Raw genomic sequence first — 15,644 nt, 5'->3', positions numbered from 1 at the left:
TTGTTTCTGGTAAAACTCAAAAATAGCCTTTTCTGCTTTCAAGAGATCATCCAAGCTTATGGAAGTGATGTCTTGAATGCTTTCAATTTGTCACATACCTTTTTTGGGTTCTTAGTGTCCTTATTCATGCAGGCTACCTGGATTTCGTTCCTTTTTGCACTAAGCAATCGAAGGGCATTCTTGAACTTTAAGAACCATGCTACTGCTATCTTTAGTTTTGTCCAACTTGAGAAGTAGTTGGCTGGTAGGATTTTCCTTGACTTTAAGGACAGTACTTTACACAGTGGTGTTTCTTTTAACTTCAACATCATCAGGTGAGAGTGACACAGGTACCAAGGACTCTTGATAAATTCCTCTTCTTTCTTCCATAGAAAGTGTGGTCCATGGATCCACTCTCTGCACTTTACCAATGTGCTGGCACTTACCCCTCTTGATGCCAAGTCTGCTGGGTTCTGCTTGGTTCTGATGAATTTCCACTTACATTACATTTCCACTTGAATTTCCAGTTACATCTGTGTTTTCTCTGATAACAGAGATCCTATTTGCGACAAACGTGCAAAATTGTGCATTGTCATTTGCAATGTATTTCAGTACTGACTGACTATCGGTCCCAAACATTGAGCCTTTGAGATCTAGCTCCAATGCTTTCCTCAGCATAACATCCACTCTGACTGCTAACACTGCAGCTGTCAGTTCTAGATGTGGAATTGTCACTTGCTTAAGCAGAACAACCCTGGCTTTTCCCAACATGAAAGACACATGTACAGTGTGCATATCATCAATCAGTCTCAGGTAACTCACTGTGCCATATCCTTGCTCACTGGCATCAGAGAAATGATGCAGATCAGCTTGCTCCTGTGTTCCAAAACCAATTGGCTTTACACATTGTGGCACTCTGAAATCTTGTATCTTGTCGAGAAAATTCATCTGTTAATGTTAAACATCTTAAAAATCGTGTAAAGATACATTTCTGCATCTGAATCCATAATATGTTACTGAAAGATTCAATCTTACTAGATTCCACTATGAGTGAAGTTCCTTTGCCAAATATGATCTTGTTCACTCCACCAGTATTCACCCAGAGATAAACTCCATATCAAATACTCCTAAAAGACATCCACCACCCTGTGCAGTTCTTCTCCACATAATGATGTTGAGACAAGTCATAAAAATAAAATAAATTTACAAAAAAATAAATAATAATAATAATGCTTAAAATAGTTAATATTAGTTGGCTTTTAATAAAGCTAAAGCTTTATATAATACCTACGCTGAAAGCCCATAATGATTATGCTGGCATTAGTATGCACGTAGTAACCACGCTCAAATACCACGTTCACAAACCACACTCAAAACATGAGGTTTAAGAACATAGATGGTTTACTTAACATGATAGAAATACATGATATGTGATTATAGAGAATGCTTTAGTCAATAAGGACGCATGGAGGCTCAGGAGGGATAGGGGAAAAGGAAAACTGAATGGGCGGAATGGGTGAAGTGGGAGAATAATCAGTAGGAGAGTGATATCCAGGAGAAGGAGAACGGGATAGTGTGGTCTCAGGAGCCTGGAACACATCAGAGTAAACTTCATCATAAGTAGAATACACCGGCGGGGTGACAGTTTGAGTGCCTACGTCATATGTCAGCACCGGCGGCATAACTTGAGTGTTAGGCACAGTTAGTGTGGATTTATCAGAAGTAGGAATTTGATGCACAATGCGGGGAGGAAGAAATGAAGTCTCTAGGGACGCCGGAGATAGCAGGTGTTCGAAGAAGCGGGCGAGCTCAGCTGCAAGGGTTGACAGAGGCCTAGGGCCTCTTCCTGTGTGTCTACGAGACTGAGCTAAAGTAAAAACAGAAAGATAAAATAAACTCACATAATCCTAATCTTAATAAAAAGAGAATGAAGAAAAACTTACACATGATCGATGCAGCAGAGTGATTCCCCGGGTAGTTCGATCAATCTGAGGGACGGAAATAAAGTGAAGAGAGTTGAGGAAGTGAGCGTTTTTATACAAGCACTTATTTTTCAATGTTAAACTAGGCCAGGTTGGAAGTTTGGAAATAAGGGTAATTGGGAGGATAACAGAATAAACCCAATATGGAGTCTTAGGGAAATGGGATGGTTGAGCAGTTGGAAAATAGGGTGAATTCGAAATAAACAGACAACGGGACAAGAAAGGTCAGTGGGAGGAGATTCCAGGAACAGTCAGTAGATTATGGGAAATGGTGAAATATATGTAAATTGGGACAGGAGGAGTCAAAAGGGTCTAAACTGAACATAATGGAAAATTGCTGACATAAGTTAAAAGAAGGAGGCGTCAGAAGGTGCCCAGATATATATGGACGGGATTTTGAGATGTTGGGGGCACTCAACTCTCCTGCGCGAGATTGCTGTGTCACCACTGCGGCAGATCACCTTCTTTGAGCTCATTTGAACGTGTTGTGTAGTTATTGCAATAAAAAAGTTTGCTTCTTCTCATCCAAGGACTGAAGACTCTTCATTGAGGTTTATTTTTCAGTGAGTAGAATAAGTAAAATATAGGTAATTGGCAGATAGTAGAATCCACCCACGAGAGTGTCCACTCAGAGAAGGACTCCGAGTTCAGACAATCTCATCAAGATCCTTTATCCAATTTGTCCACTTTTCCACTGCAGCTTGTGGTATCTCCTCATTCCAACCACATTTGCTCCTACAGAGAACTTGGAGAAGCAATTTTGCAGGTAGAGTGAATGGACTCAAAAATCCAAGTGGATCATATATGGTGCTTACAACTGACAGTAGGTCTCTTCGGGTGTGGAATCTGCACTTAACAGTAATATTGAACTTAAATACATCATTCTCCACGCACAACAATCCAAGTGCTCTTTCAGTGGGAAGCCTTTCCCTGTCGAGATTCAATTCCTTTACATTCTGAGCTCTGTCTTATTTGGAATATGTGCAAGCACAGTGCAACTGTTACTCACCCATTTTGTGAGATGGAATCCTCCTGTTTGACAGAGAGATGTAAGGACTTTTACCATCTCTACTGCTTCATGCTCTGTTCGAAGTGACTTTAAACAATCATCCACATAGAAATTGTTCGACAGTGCTTATTACCTCGGATGGAAAACAGTCATCGCTATCTTTGGCTGTTTGTCTTAGAGCAAAGTTAGCACAACTGGGGGATGACACTGCCCCAAAAAGATGTACTAGCTTTCAATGTTCCACAGCAGGCATACTGGCATCACCCTCTGGCCACCAGAGGAGTCACAAAGAGTCAACATCTGCCTTTGACACTCTAACCTGATGGAACATCGCTTTGATGTCTGTCATAACCGCTACAGGGTCTTGGCAAAATCTGGTGAGGACATCAAAAAGTGTGCTGGTCAAATCAGGACCCTGAAGAAGTTCTGAGTTGAGGGATTTACTTTGAAAGGTGGCACCACAGTCAAAGACAACTCTTATGGTCTGTTTTTGTGGATGGTATACACCATGATGTGGGATGTACCATAATTTACCGTCTGTTCTTTTCAACTCTGGTTGTGGTACTACTTCAGCATAGCCCTTATTTATGACTTCAGTTAGAAATTCAGTATAGTCGGTTTTGAATTGTTCATTCCTCTTGAACTTTCTTTTCAAACTTTGAAGTCACTGTTCTGCCACTTGGTAATTGTTAGGTAGCACTGGGTCATTCTTCCTAAAGGGTAAATCAAGAGTGTAATGTCCATCTTTCAACTTGATTGACTGATCTGCAATCTTGATGAACCTTTTGTCTTCTACAGACATTTCAGCCTTGTCTTCTCTTGACCTCTCATTGAAATCATGGTTGTATTGTTGTTTCAACATTTCTTCCAGGTTTGAGACAGAAATTCTGTTAACAACAACAACAACATCACAGCTATACCTGTTTGCTGTGGCTTTGCCTTGTAAAGGACCATTAACAACCCACCCTAGTAGGGTCTTAACTGCATATGGCCCATCCCCTTGGCTATTAATGACATCCCAAGGTTCAATGGCTTTGGGAGTGTTGCTTCCAATCAGCAGCTCCACCTTGGCTGGAATCCTAAGAACCTGTACCTTATTCAGGTAAGGCCATTTAGACAGTTCTTCCTTTGTGAGAATGTTAGAGGTGTCAACGGGCATGCTCTGTTGTGTGTAGACTTCAGGCAATGGAATAAAGTTATTTTCTTCCAGTGAAGAAACTTCCAAACCACTGACAATATAAGAGGGCACAGACTTATCCTGGCTCATCGTTTGAAGAAGAATGTTAGTCTTTCTTCCAGTAATGTTGATTTTCTTCATAAGATCCTCTGTGCAGAAGCTTGCCAAACTTCCAGGATCAAGAAAGGCATATGTGCGCAGAATCTTACTTCCTTTTGAACTTTTAATCTGTACTGGTACAATCGACAGCAGGCATTCTGCGTAGTTCTGTGTTTTTCTGACTCCAGTATGCTTACCATCTTGAAGAGACACCTGTGTGCTACTCACAAGCATTTTCTTAATTTGTTTGGATGATTCTAGTGGTTTGAGGTGTAGTGCACTTGGATGCTGTTTGTTGCATATGGTGCAGGTAAGATGCTTTGTGCAGTATTTACTCACATGTCCTTCTTTGGTCAAGCACCCGAAGCAGATTCCATTCCGTCTTATGAAGTTTATCTTTTCCCTGTGTGGCTGCTTTTCAAACTGCAAGCATGACATCAATTCATGTCCATTGTTACAGTAGAGGCATGATGGTGGTGGTGAACACCTTAGTTGGTCTCTGTGGTGGTTTCACTTGCACATTGGTGGCAAAACTGCCTTTGGATTTGGGCTTCAATAGCACTTTGGGCTTTCCTTTACTTGGGCTTGAGTCTTGGATATCACCAAATATTGGGTCTGAAACAATGTTAGCTTGTTTTTCAATGAAGCTGACAAGGTCTACCATCTTTAACTTGTGACTCCTTTGTTCTTGTAACTCGACTGCCTTTGTACGCCACCTCTCTCTGAGCTTGTTATGGGAGTTTGAGAGCGATACTCCTCATATTGGTGACTGTGTCCAGTCATCAATGCCCTGTACTGCAGAATATCTCCATTAAAAACTGGAATTTCTCCCCTTGGTAAGGTGGAAAGAAGTTGTTGTTTCACAAGCATGTCTGTCAGGTTGTTTTGTCTTTGAAGAATTGTAGCAAGATCAAGTCTCTGAATGATAATAGATGAAGATGATTCTCTACTTGCTCTAGCTGAATGAGAGATTTGTGCAGATGATTTGGAATCAATATTCACAGTAGTGGGTTGTTGAACTGCATTACTGTTCTGAGGATAAGAATGTCTTGAAGTCACAGTCACACTTGGTGCTGTTGGTGCTGTAGAGAGCTGTGCATAAAAACTGTCTTTTGGCCTCACTTCTTGTGTGTTTTTAGCACTTGATGGGGTTTTATTCAACATTTCCTGACAATACACATTCATCTTTGGTGACCACATTGTCATTCGTTACAGAGTTTTCAGCATTCTTGAGATACTCAATTTTAGCTGTGGTGGCTGCAATTTCTGCTTGAACTTCCCATACCTCCTTCATCTTTCTAAGTTCTTCTTCTTCCTTTTCTTTAGCATGTTTTTGTTGCAGTGCATTGGCTTTTGCAAGTAATGCTGTGGGAGATACAGTCAGCTCCATAAATATTGGGACAGTGACACAGTTTTGGTAATTTTGCCTCTGTACACCACCACAGTGGATTTGAAATGAAGCAGTCAAGATGTGACTGAAGCGTAGACCTTCAGCTTTAATTCAAGGGGTTTAACAAAAATATTGCATTGACCGTTTAGGAATTACAGCCATTTTTACAGAGTTCCTCCATTTTCACAGGCTCAAAAGTAATGGGACAATTGACTGATAAGCAGTTTCATGGCCAGCTGGGGCCTGTTTCCTCCTTATATCCATACTTTGCACATGCATCCATCCATGATAAATTAAGGAGATAAAAGGTCTGGAGCTGATTCCAAGTGTTGAATTTGCATTTGATAGCTGTTCATGGAACTCTCAATATGCCGTCCAAAGAGGTGTTGATGCAAGTGAAGGAGGCCATCATTAGGCTGAAAAACCAAAACAGACCTATCAGAGAGATAGCAGAAACTTTAGGAGGGCCAAATCAACAATTTGGTACATTCTTAAAAAGAAGGAATGCACTGGCGAGCTCAGCAACACCAAAAGGCCTGGGAGACCACAGAAAACAACTAAAGTGGATGATTGCAGAATTCTTCTTATTGAAGAACAACCCCTTCACAACATCTAGCCAAGTCAGGAACACTCTGGAGGACGCAGGCCTATCATTGTCAAAGTCTACAATCAAGAGCAACCTTCATGAATGTAAATACAGACAGTTTACCTCAAGATGCAAACCGCTGGTAACACTCAAGAACACAAAGGCCAGATTAGACTTTGCTAAAAAACCTCTAAAAAAAGCCTGACCAGTTCTGATGCAAGATTAACTTGTACCAGAATGATGGGAAGAGAAAAGTATGGAGAAGGAAAGGAATGGCTCATGATCCATAGCATACCACATCATCTGTCAAACATGTGGAGGCAGTGTTATGGCATGGGCATGTTTGGCTGCCAATGGAACTGGGTCACTGGGGATTATTGATAATGTGACTGTTGATAGAAGTAGCAGGATGAATTCTGAAGTGTACAGAGCTATACTTTCTGCTCAGATTCAGTCAATGCTGCAAAACTGATAGGACAGCGCTTCACAGTACAGATGGATAACAACCCAAAACATACTGTGAAAGCAGCCCCAAGAGCTTGGAAATTAAATGTTCTTAAATGGCCGAGTCAGTCACCTGACCTCAACCCAACTGAGCTGCTTTTCACTTACTGAAGACAAATCTGAAGGCAGAATGACCCACACAAACAAGCAGCAACTGAAGATGGCTGCAGTAAAGACCTGGCAAATCATCTCAAGGGAATAAACTCAGCATTTGGTGATGTCCATGGGGTCCAGACTTCAGGTATTCATTGACTGCAAAGGATTTACCTCCAAGTAATAAAAATAATCCTAATATTTATGATTATATTAGTTTGTCCCATTACTTTTGAGCCTGTGAAAATGGAGGAACTCTGTAAAAAATGGCTGTAATTCCTAAACGGTTAATGCAATATTTTTGTTAAACCCCTTGAATTAAAGCTGAAAGTCTATGCTTCAGTCACTTCTTGACTGCTTCATTTCAAATCAACTGTGGTGGTGTACAGAGGCAAAATTACCAAAACTGTGACACTGTCCCAATATTTATGGACCTAACTCTACATGCTGAAGCTGATGTTGACACACTTGTTCTGCTTGAACTTGATCTGCTGGACCTGCCAGATCTATTACTACGGACAGACAAAACCACTGAGGCATTATCTTCATTTAGCTGGTCAGACGCTTTTAGAGCAGAAGAAACTTGTTTGCTTAATTCTTGGTTCATACCAGGTTTTCAAGTCTTCAGCTTTATCCTCTTCACTTAACACTTGAACATAGGATTCTTGAAGAGACTTGAATTCATCAAGCTGTTCACTGAACTTCAACATGTTCCCCTTTACTTCTTCCAAATATTCAGCATCAGCCATCAAAGAATTAACAATATTCATTTGCCTCGTAAGATGTGCCAGCAAATGAGGATTAACCTCATTCAAGTCCTTCTGAGCTGAGCTAGGGGATTGTTCTACATCAGACTCCTCCATTTTGCCTCAAAACAAGCAAATATTCTCTTTCCAATAACGTAAAACCTTTTCAAATCTCCTTTGATTCTTCTTTAAAAATTACACACATCAAAATCTTTGAATTCTTCAAACGAATTCTTTCATCCACTGTCTGCAGCACCAAACTTGAAAGTCTTTCCAATAACATTCAAATTTAACTTAGCATTAGCTCAGCAAATTGCATCCTCAAGCACATACCTCTTTGAGAAGTTTCCTTTGTTTGCTGCCTCCAATGCCATGCAGTCTCATTTCCATGTGGTCTCAAACAGTCTATTCCATTCAAGTACAAAAGTAATCCTCTTCTCAAACAAATTCCATTTTCAAAGCAGAGTCTTTTGACATGATGTAGTGGTAAAAAACATGTTCCAAATTTCCAATTTTGTCCCTTGTTTCTTGGCCACTGTGGGAGGTGTTGATGCAATAATTTAACACGTGCAAAGTAGCATGAATAGATCCAGAAAGGCTTGTTGAGGTTCCAAACAATAACTGAAGTTGTTTAAACCAAAATTAACTTGAATTGCAACATAAAACAAACAAACAACTTAAAGGCTAATTGCAGGCTTGTTGCACCATGCCATCTTAGCTCCATGCACTCGATCAAAAGACTGTATGCTCTACACCTATTGTAACGAGGAGTCAACAGAATGGGGATCCATTAGCAGCGTTTAATAAAAGTCAGACACAGTCGTACAGGCGTGGTCAAGCAACAGCAAAACAGGGTGATCAGAGGCGAGACAAAGGCAGAGTAATCAAACAGGCAGATGGTCAGGGTAGGCAGCAAAGAATCCAGAAACGAGAAATAACAGTCCAAGGTCAAACACGGTAATCCAACAAAGAAGATACAAACGCTCAGAAATGTCAGCCAGGGCAAAACAAGACTTCGCAAAGAGTGAGCGAGCAGCAGAGGCTTAAGTAGTCCCGGTAATAGGCTGCAGGTGAGCTCGTAATCAGTGCTGGGCGCGGGGTGATGGGAAATGTAGTTTAAAGAGGAAAGTCAATACTCGGGTGATGGTGACCTCTGGTGACGATCAGGGGGAACCACAGAGGCCGGATTCGTTACACCTATAGAGGGCACACACTCAGAGAAATAAACAACATTAACAATATAGCAGCAAACTAATATTTAAATGAACATATAAGAAAAATTAAATAAGATGGTAAGCATGGCTCCTACACCAACTATGCATTTTCATGTACACAATCATATTTCGTATTTTTGTTTATTATAAACATATAAAAATGTTATTGAAAATGTATTTCATGTAAGTTTATGAATGTGTTTTTTAGAAAACTCCTATCCCAGTTCCCAAGCTCCTTGAAATTGACTAAATCGCGTTTTCAGCGCCTACAGCGCTCACTTGTGTTGTGTAAGAAACCAGTGTGATTGTATATATTGGATGAACATTTATTTTCTGAACATTTCTGAACATTTATTTTCAAGATTTTGAGTTTTTAACAATTTATCAAATTATACATTTTAATGTAAACAATCATATTTCGTATTATTGAAAAATGTAATTGAAAAGAATTTCATGCACATGTATACATGCACTTGATAGAAAAAAACACTTTCCCAAGCTTTAAGCATCTTGACACTGTCTAAATAGCGTTTTTAGCGCCTAAAGCACACCCTTGTGTTTGCACATAGAGGTCTGTTAAGAAAATAGTGTGTTTGTGTATATTGGATGAATAATGACTTTTTAAACTTTATTTATCATGATTTTGAATTTTTAGCACTATATTCAAATTATGTTTGTTAATCTAAATAACATTTCTTATCATTCAACATCATAAACATGAGAAAACTGTCATTGAACGGTATTTCATGCACGTGTATGTAGTTGTTAAAAAACACTACTTTCCCAAGCTCTTAGCACCTTTTGCCTAATGCACACACCTGGGTAAGCACAAAGGTATTGGTTGAGAAAAGAGTGTGTTATTGCATATTTGATGAAAAGTTCCTTTCTACACAAGGCTTTTTGCATTTGGACTTTTTACCACTTTATTATCAAAATACGAATTTTAATATAAAGAATCATATTTCATATAATTTTCCATTTTAACAATGTAAAAATCCTCTGTGAAAAATATAATACGGATGTACAATGTATGTCTACAAATAATTTTTCATGTTTTTTTAAAATATGTTATCACAATGTAAATTTTAATATAAGCAATCATGTTTCATATCATTTTCCATCATAACAATGTAAAAAAAACACTATTAAAGGTATGTCATGCAGCCTCATGCATGATTTTTTTTTTTGAAAAAATGCTTTTGTGAAGTCCAAGTGCCTTGAAACTTAAAATTAAAACATATTACCAATATGTATAATAACACTATATTACCAAAAGTATTCGGTCACCCATCCAAATGATCAGAATCAGGTGTCCTAATCACTTGGCCTGGCCACAGGTGTATAAAATCAAGCACTTAGGCATGCAGACTGTTTTTACAAACATTTGTGAAAGAATGGGCCGCTCTCAGGAGCTGAGTGAATTCCAGCGTGGAACTGTCATAGGATGCGACCTGTGTAACAAATCCAGTCGTGAAATTTCTTCGCTCCTAAATATTCCACAGTCAACTGTCAGCTTTATCATAACAAAATGGAAGAGTTTGGGAACAACAGCAACTCAGCCACGAAGTGGTAGGCCACGAAAACTGACGGAGAGGGGTCAGCGGATGCTGAAGCGCATAGTGCAAAGAGGTCGTCGACTTTCTTCACAGTCAATTGCTACAGAGCTCCAAACTTCACGTGACCTTCAGATTAGCCCAAGTACAGTACGCAGAGAGCTTCATGGAATGGGTTTCCATGGCCGAGCAGCTGCATCCAAGCCACACATCACCAAGTGCAATGCAAAGCGTCGGATGCAGTGGTGTAAAGCACGCCGCCACTGGACTCTAGAGCAGTGGAGACGCGTTCTCTGGAGTGATGAATCACGCTTTTCCATCTGGCAATCTGATGGACGAGTCTGGGTTTGGAGGTTGCCAGGAGAACGGTACATTTCGGACTGCATTGTGCCGAGTGTGAAATTTGGTGGAGGAGGAATTATGGTGTGGGGTTGTTTTTCAGGAGTTTTTAACACTTTTTAACACTTTATTATCAATATTATATTACATTAATTTTAATATAAATAATCATGTTTCATATAATTAATCATAACAAAATGAAAAAAAAAAACGTCTATGAAAAGTATGACATGGATGTGCATGTATATGTTTGCGTGGGGAAAAAACAGCTTTCCTGAAGCTCTAGCACCTTGAAACTTGTGAAAATGCATTTTCAAGTGCCTAACACACAGAGCTGTTTAAGCACAAAGGTATTCAGTGAGAAAACAGTGCATTAGTGCATATTTGAAGAAAATTACCTTTCTACACAATATTTTTTAAACATTTTGACTTTTTAACACATTATGATCAATATGATCGATATGAATTTTAACATAAACAATCATGTTTCATATAATTTTCTACCATAACACTGTGAAAAACCTCTATTAAAAATATGACACAGAAATACATGTATGTACAGAAACATGGCTTTCCTGAAGCCCTAGTGCCTTGAAAAATGCTAAAACCTATTTGCAGTGCCTTATTCACACTTTTGTGTAATCACAAAGGAATTCACTGAGAAAAGAGTGAGTTAGTGCATATTTGATGAAAAGTACCTTTCTACACATGATTTTTCATATTTTTGACTTTTTAACACAGTATGATCAACATACAAATTTTAAAGTAAACATTCATGTTTCATATAATTTTCTATCATAACACTGAAAAACCTCTATTAAAGTATGACACAGACATGCATGTCTGTGTTTGCATGAAAAACAGCTTTCCTGAAGGCTTAGTGCCTTGAAACTTGCTATAACACATTTTCAGCCCCTTATTCACACTCTTGTGTAATCAAATAGGCATTCATTGAGATGAGTGAGTGCATATTTGATGAAAAGTACCTTTCTACACATGATTTTTCATGTTTTTGACTTTTTAACACAGTATGATCAACATACAAATTTTAAAGTAAACATTCATGTTTCATATAATTTTCTATCATAACACTGAAAAACCTCTATTAAAGTATGACACGGACATGCATGTCTGTGTTTGCATGAAAAACAGCTTTCCTGAAGGCTTAGTGCCTTGAAACTTGCTATAACACATTTTCAGCCCCTTATTCACACTCTTGTGTAATCAAATAGGCATTCATTGAGATGAGTGAGTGCATATTTCATGAAAAGTATCTTTCTACACATGATTTTTCACATTTTGACACGGACATGCATGTATGTGTTTACTTGGGGAAAAAACAGCTTTCCTGAATATAAACAATCACATTTTTCATCATTACAAAGTGAAAATCCTCTAGTAATAGTATGACATGGATGTGCATGTACAGTCAGGTCCATAAGTATTTGGACAGTGACACAATTTTGCCTCTGTACACCACCACAATGAATTTGAAATGAAGCAATGTGATTGAAGTGTAGATTTTCAGCTTTAATTCAGGGGTATAACAGAAATATTGCATTAACCGTTTAGGAATTATAGCCATTTTTTTTACATGTTCCCTACATTTATCTCAAAAATATTTAGAGAACTGACTGATAAAAAGTTTCATGGCCAGGTGTGGCCTGTGTCCTCGTTATTTAATCACAAATTAAAGAGATAAAAGGTCTGGAGTTTCAAGTGTTGAATTTACATTTGGTAGCTGTCCATGGGAACTTTCACTATGCAGTCCAAAGAGGTGTTGATGCAAGTGAAGGAGGCCATCATTAGGCTGAAAAACCAAAACAGACCTATCAGAGAGCCACAGAAGACAACTAAATTGGATGATCACAGAATTCGTTCCTTGGTGAAGAAAACCCGCTCACAATATCTAACCAAGTCAAGTCAACACTCTGGAGGAGGTAGGCGTATCACTGTAAAAGTCTACAATCAATAGACGCCTTCATGAATGTAAATACAGATGGTTTACCTCAAGATGCAACCCACTGGTAACACTCAAGAACAGAAAAACGCCTGACCAATTCGGTTGCAAGATTAACTTGTACCAGAATGATGGTAAGAGAAGAGATGGAGAAGGAAAGGAATGGCTCATGATCCAAAGCATACCACATCATCTGTCAAACATTTGGAGGCAGTGTTATGGCATGGGCATGTATGGCTGCTAATGGAACTGGGTCACTGGTGTTTAATGATGATGTGAATTAGCAGGATGAATTCTGACATGTATAGAGCTATTTTTTCTGCTCAGATTCAGTCAAATGCTACAAAACTGATAGGACACACTTCATCCATAGTGCACCACTTAAGTGGATCTTCTGAGAGAGGTACAGGTGTAACTTCCCTGTATTTGATGACTTCTTCTTGTGCCCTGTCTGCAGCATTAGGCCCCTGTAGCCACTCGTGCAAAGGCTGCCCCAAGCATATCCAACAGTGCTCAAGATTCTTTTGACCTCTATGGTGGGGAGAGGTCATCACCAAGGGATTTTTGCCCCTGTACAGGTGCACTTCCTCCAATACCAGCACTATCAGATCCTTGCTGCTGATAGTTAGAAACAAGGAAAACGTAAATTACTCACAATGGAATCCAATGATGTTGCCCATTTCTATCATACAGAAAATGGATTTAATTTACTATACTTTAATTTACTATATTAATGTGCAATTAATAAAGATTTGTTTTGTTTACATTTTCAATTTTAAAATTTTATACAACTTACATCATGTGTCTTAACTTGCTCCAATGTGACTATCTCTGTAATTAATTTTGTGAATGAGTCCTCTCAGTCCTTGTCAAACATAAAAGGAAGGGTCTTGATACAAAGGTCAAGTGCAGATGCAACATGCAGCTTCTCTTTCAGATTTGCATATCTTGAAAGATTACACAAGCACATTGGAATTACTTTATGGTATCAACACACACAGAATGTAATCTCTTTTCACACAGGTGTTACATTTTATAGATAGTACTAGGTGTTTTTGTAAACATACCTGAACGTCAAGTTGTTGTGCACAGCAGATTTGAGTTCCTTAATGACAGCGGAATCACTGGTAGTCTGGCTCCTCAAGTAGCTGTGCATGCAATGGTGCAATGACAGATAGGGTAGTGGAACTTTCCCTAGACAATGCTAGCGTTGCAGCCTTCATAGGCTGAAGAGCTTTCACAATGTCCTCTGCCACCATTATTTCTGCCCCTGCCAGGGTGCAAAGGTCCTTTTTGCTCCTGCGGATTTCAGGAGAAAGCAGTGTATTGATGGTTGCTGTTCCAAAAATCTGTCGAGCATATCCAGCGTGCTGTTACACCTGGTCACCATGCCAATTTTAAGCTTGTGACAAGGTAAGTTCAGTAACATTTGTTTTTCTTTGAAAACTTTATGCTCCTATGAAAGAATGACACTATGCACCTAACTCAACCAAGCAACCGAGAGACGTCTGGAAGTGTCAGCACAGCTTGCGATACCAGATTTACTGTGTGAGCAATGAAGCCAAAATGGTGCAGCTCCATCATCTCCAAGGTAAGTATCATGTTGGCAGCATTGTCTGTCACAATAAGAGATCTTTCTTAGTGAGCTCCCACTCTTCCAAAGCCTGTGAAAGCATTCCACATATATTTGCCCCTGTGTGGCTAGCCTGCATAGCCTTGGTCTGCAACACATTTGAAATGAGAACCCAGTCATCACGTAAATAGTCGCAGGTAATTGTGACATAGGTGTCTTGACTCCTTGATGTCCGACCTTCACACGTGAGGGCCGCCCTGTCTGCTGACTGTAGACAGAGTAGAGGTCTTCAGTTACGCATGATCTGAATTTCAAATTTTTTCCTCTTCATGCACTGGTCGATAAATCATGGAAGCAAGCAAGCAGCGACATCAGGGCGAGTTTAAGGAAATTACCATCTATATTGTCTGGTGCTATATTTAATCTTATGTTTTAAGGTGTTAAACATGTTTAATATGGTGGCCCTAAAGTGCAAAACACTTAGACAAACGAAAAACGCAACAGCAAATAAAATAACACAACAACTAAATCAAAAACACAACATTAACTCAAAACGGAAAGGGTAGGTCCTTATTGAACGTCACATGCTCGTTTCTGATTGGACACAAGGTATGACTATCAAAGTGAAAAGGAACTATGCTTTTTCAGTCTGCTGTTATCTTAGCCTAGCGAAAACGGTTGAATGATTTAAGTGCTTTTCCTCTGTTTCACAAATGTTTTGCCCTTATGCCGAGTTAACACTGCACGATTTTAGCCCGATTTTTCACGCGCCGACAGGTTTTGCGAAATCACAGACAAATGCCTGAAATCGGAGGCAAATCTGTGCTCGTTCACGCGAGTGACAATCACGCAGAGTGAATTATCAAAGACGCGATCTGAGAGAATCACCGATGCTCGTGAAATATTTGGCATGCTAAATATCTGGACCTGTCGGCGGTTCAAAATCCTGCTGTGTAAAATTAGTTCTGACTAGTGATGGGTCGTTCTTGAACGATTCGTTCATTTTGAATGTGACTCGTTCATTTTTAATGTGACTCGGGAAGAACGAGTCGTCTCGGGGAGTGATTCGTTCAGTCGCGCATGAGCAACATCCTATAGGTTCTGTACTGAAATTAGTTCACCTGTTTCGAGTCTTCGGGTCTGAGTCGTTCGTTCATCACGTGACAGCCCCATAAGCTTAACCAATGCAGCCTGAGCCGGAAAGAGAATTGATTAGTTCATCTCTCGAGTCTTCGGGTTTGAGTCCTTCGTTCGTCACGTGACAGTCCCCTAAGCTTAACCAATGCAGCCTGAGCCGGAAAGAGAATTGATTAGTTCATCTCTCGAATCTTTCGAGTCGTTCGTTCTTTTGTCACGTGACATGACAACATTGGATAGAGAAATGAGTTAATTTACAACCTTCCTTACAAACGCATGGTAATTATTATTATTATTATTATT

At 39.4% G+C, this 15,644-nt stretch overlaps 1 protein-coding gene and 1 long non-coding RNA gene across 3 annotated transcripts; both read right to left on the bottom strand.

Annotated features, from left to right (window-relative positions):
- Positions 1 to 1,043: 1,043 nt before the first annotated feature.
- LOC128317016 (uncharacterized) lies at positions 1,044 to 5,695 on the bottom strand. Its single transcript, XM_026940459.3, has 2 exons — positions 1,923 to 5,695; positions 1,044 to 1,846 (listed from the first exon to the last, which is right to left on the bottom strand). Exons 1-2 carry the CDS (start codon positions 1,924 to 1,926, stop codon positions 1,428 to 1,430), a joined length of 423 nt encoding a protein of 140 aa, XP_026796260.1. The 5' UTR covers positions 1,927 to 5,695; the 3' UTR covers positions 1,044 to 1,427.
- A 151-nt stretch (positions 5,696 to 5,846) lies between these two features.
- Positions 5,847 to 15,479, bottom strand: LOC113542746 (uncharacterized). 2 transcript variants are annotated; one of them, XR_004578423.2, is made up of 4 exons: positions 15,326 to 15,479; positions 13,699 to 14,472; positions 13,428 to 13,578; positions 5,850 to 13,249 (listed from the first exon to the last, which is right to left on the bottom strand). It is a non-coding gene; the product is annotated as an uncharacterized LOC113542746 (long non-coding RNA). The 2 variants fall into 2 exon arrangements; XR_008302053.1 differs by having other exon boundaries at positions 5,847 to 13,249; positions 13,699 to 15,479.
- Between the last annotated feature and the right edge of the window lie 165 nt (positions 15,480 to 15,644).

The sequence above is a fragment of the Pangasianodon hypophthalmus genome, chromosome 7 (genome assembly GCF_027358585.1).
Source record: "Pangasianodon hypophthalmus isolate fPanHyp1 chromosome 7, fPanHyp1.pri, whole genome shotgun sequence".
NCBI classification, from domain to species: domain Eukaryota; kingdom Metazoa; phylum Chordata; class Actinopteri; order Siluriformes; family Pangasiidae; genus Pangasianodon; species Pangasianodon hypophthalmus.
The sequence above is the reverse complement of the archived record's forward strand: the minus strand, read 5'-3'. Positions and strand labels throughout refer to the sequence as shown.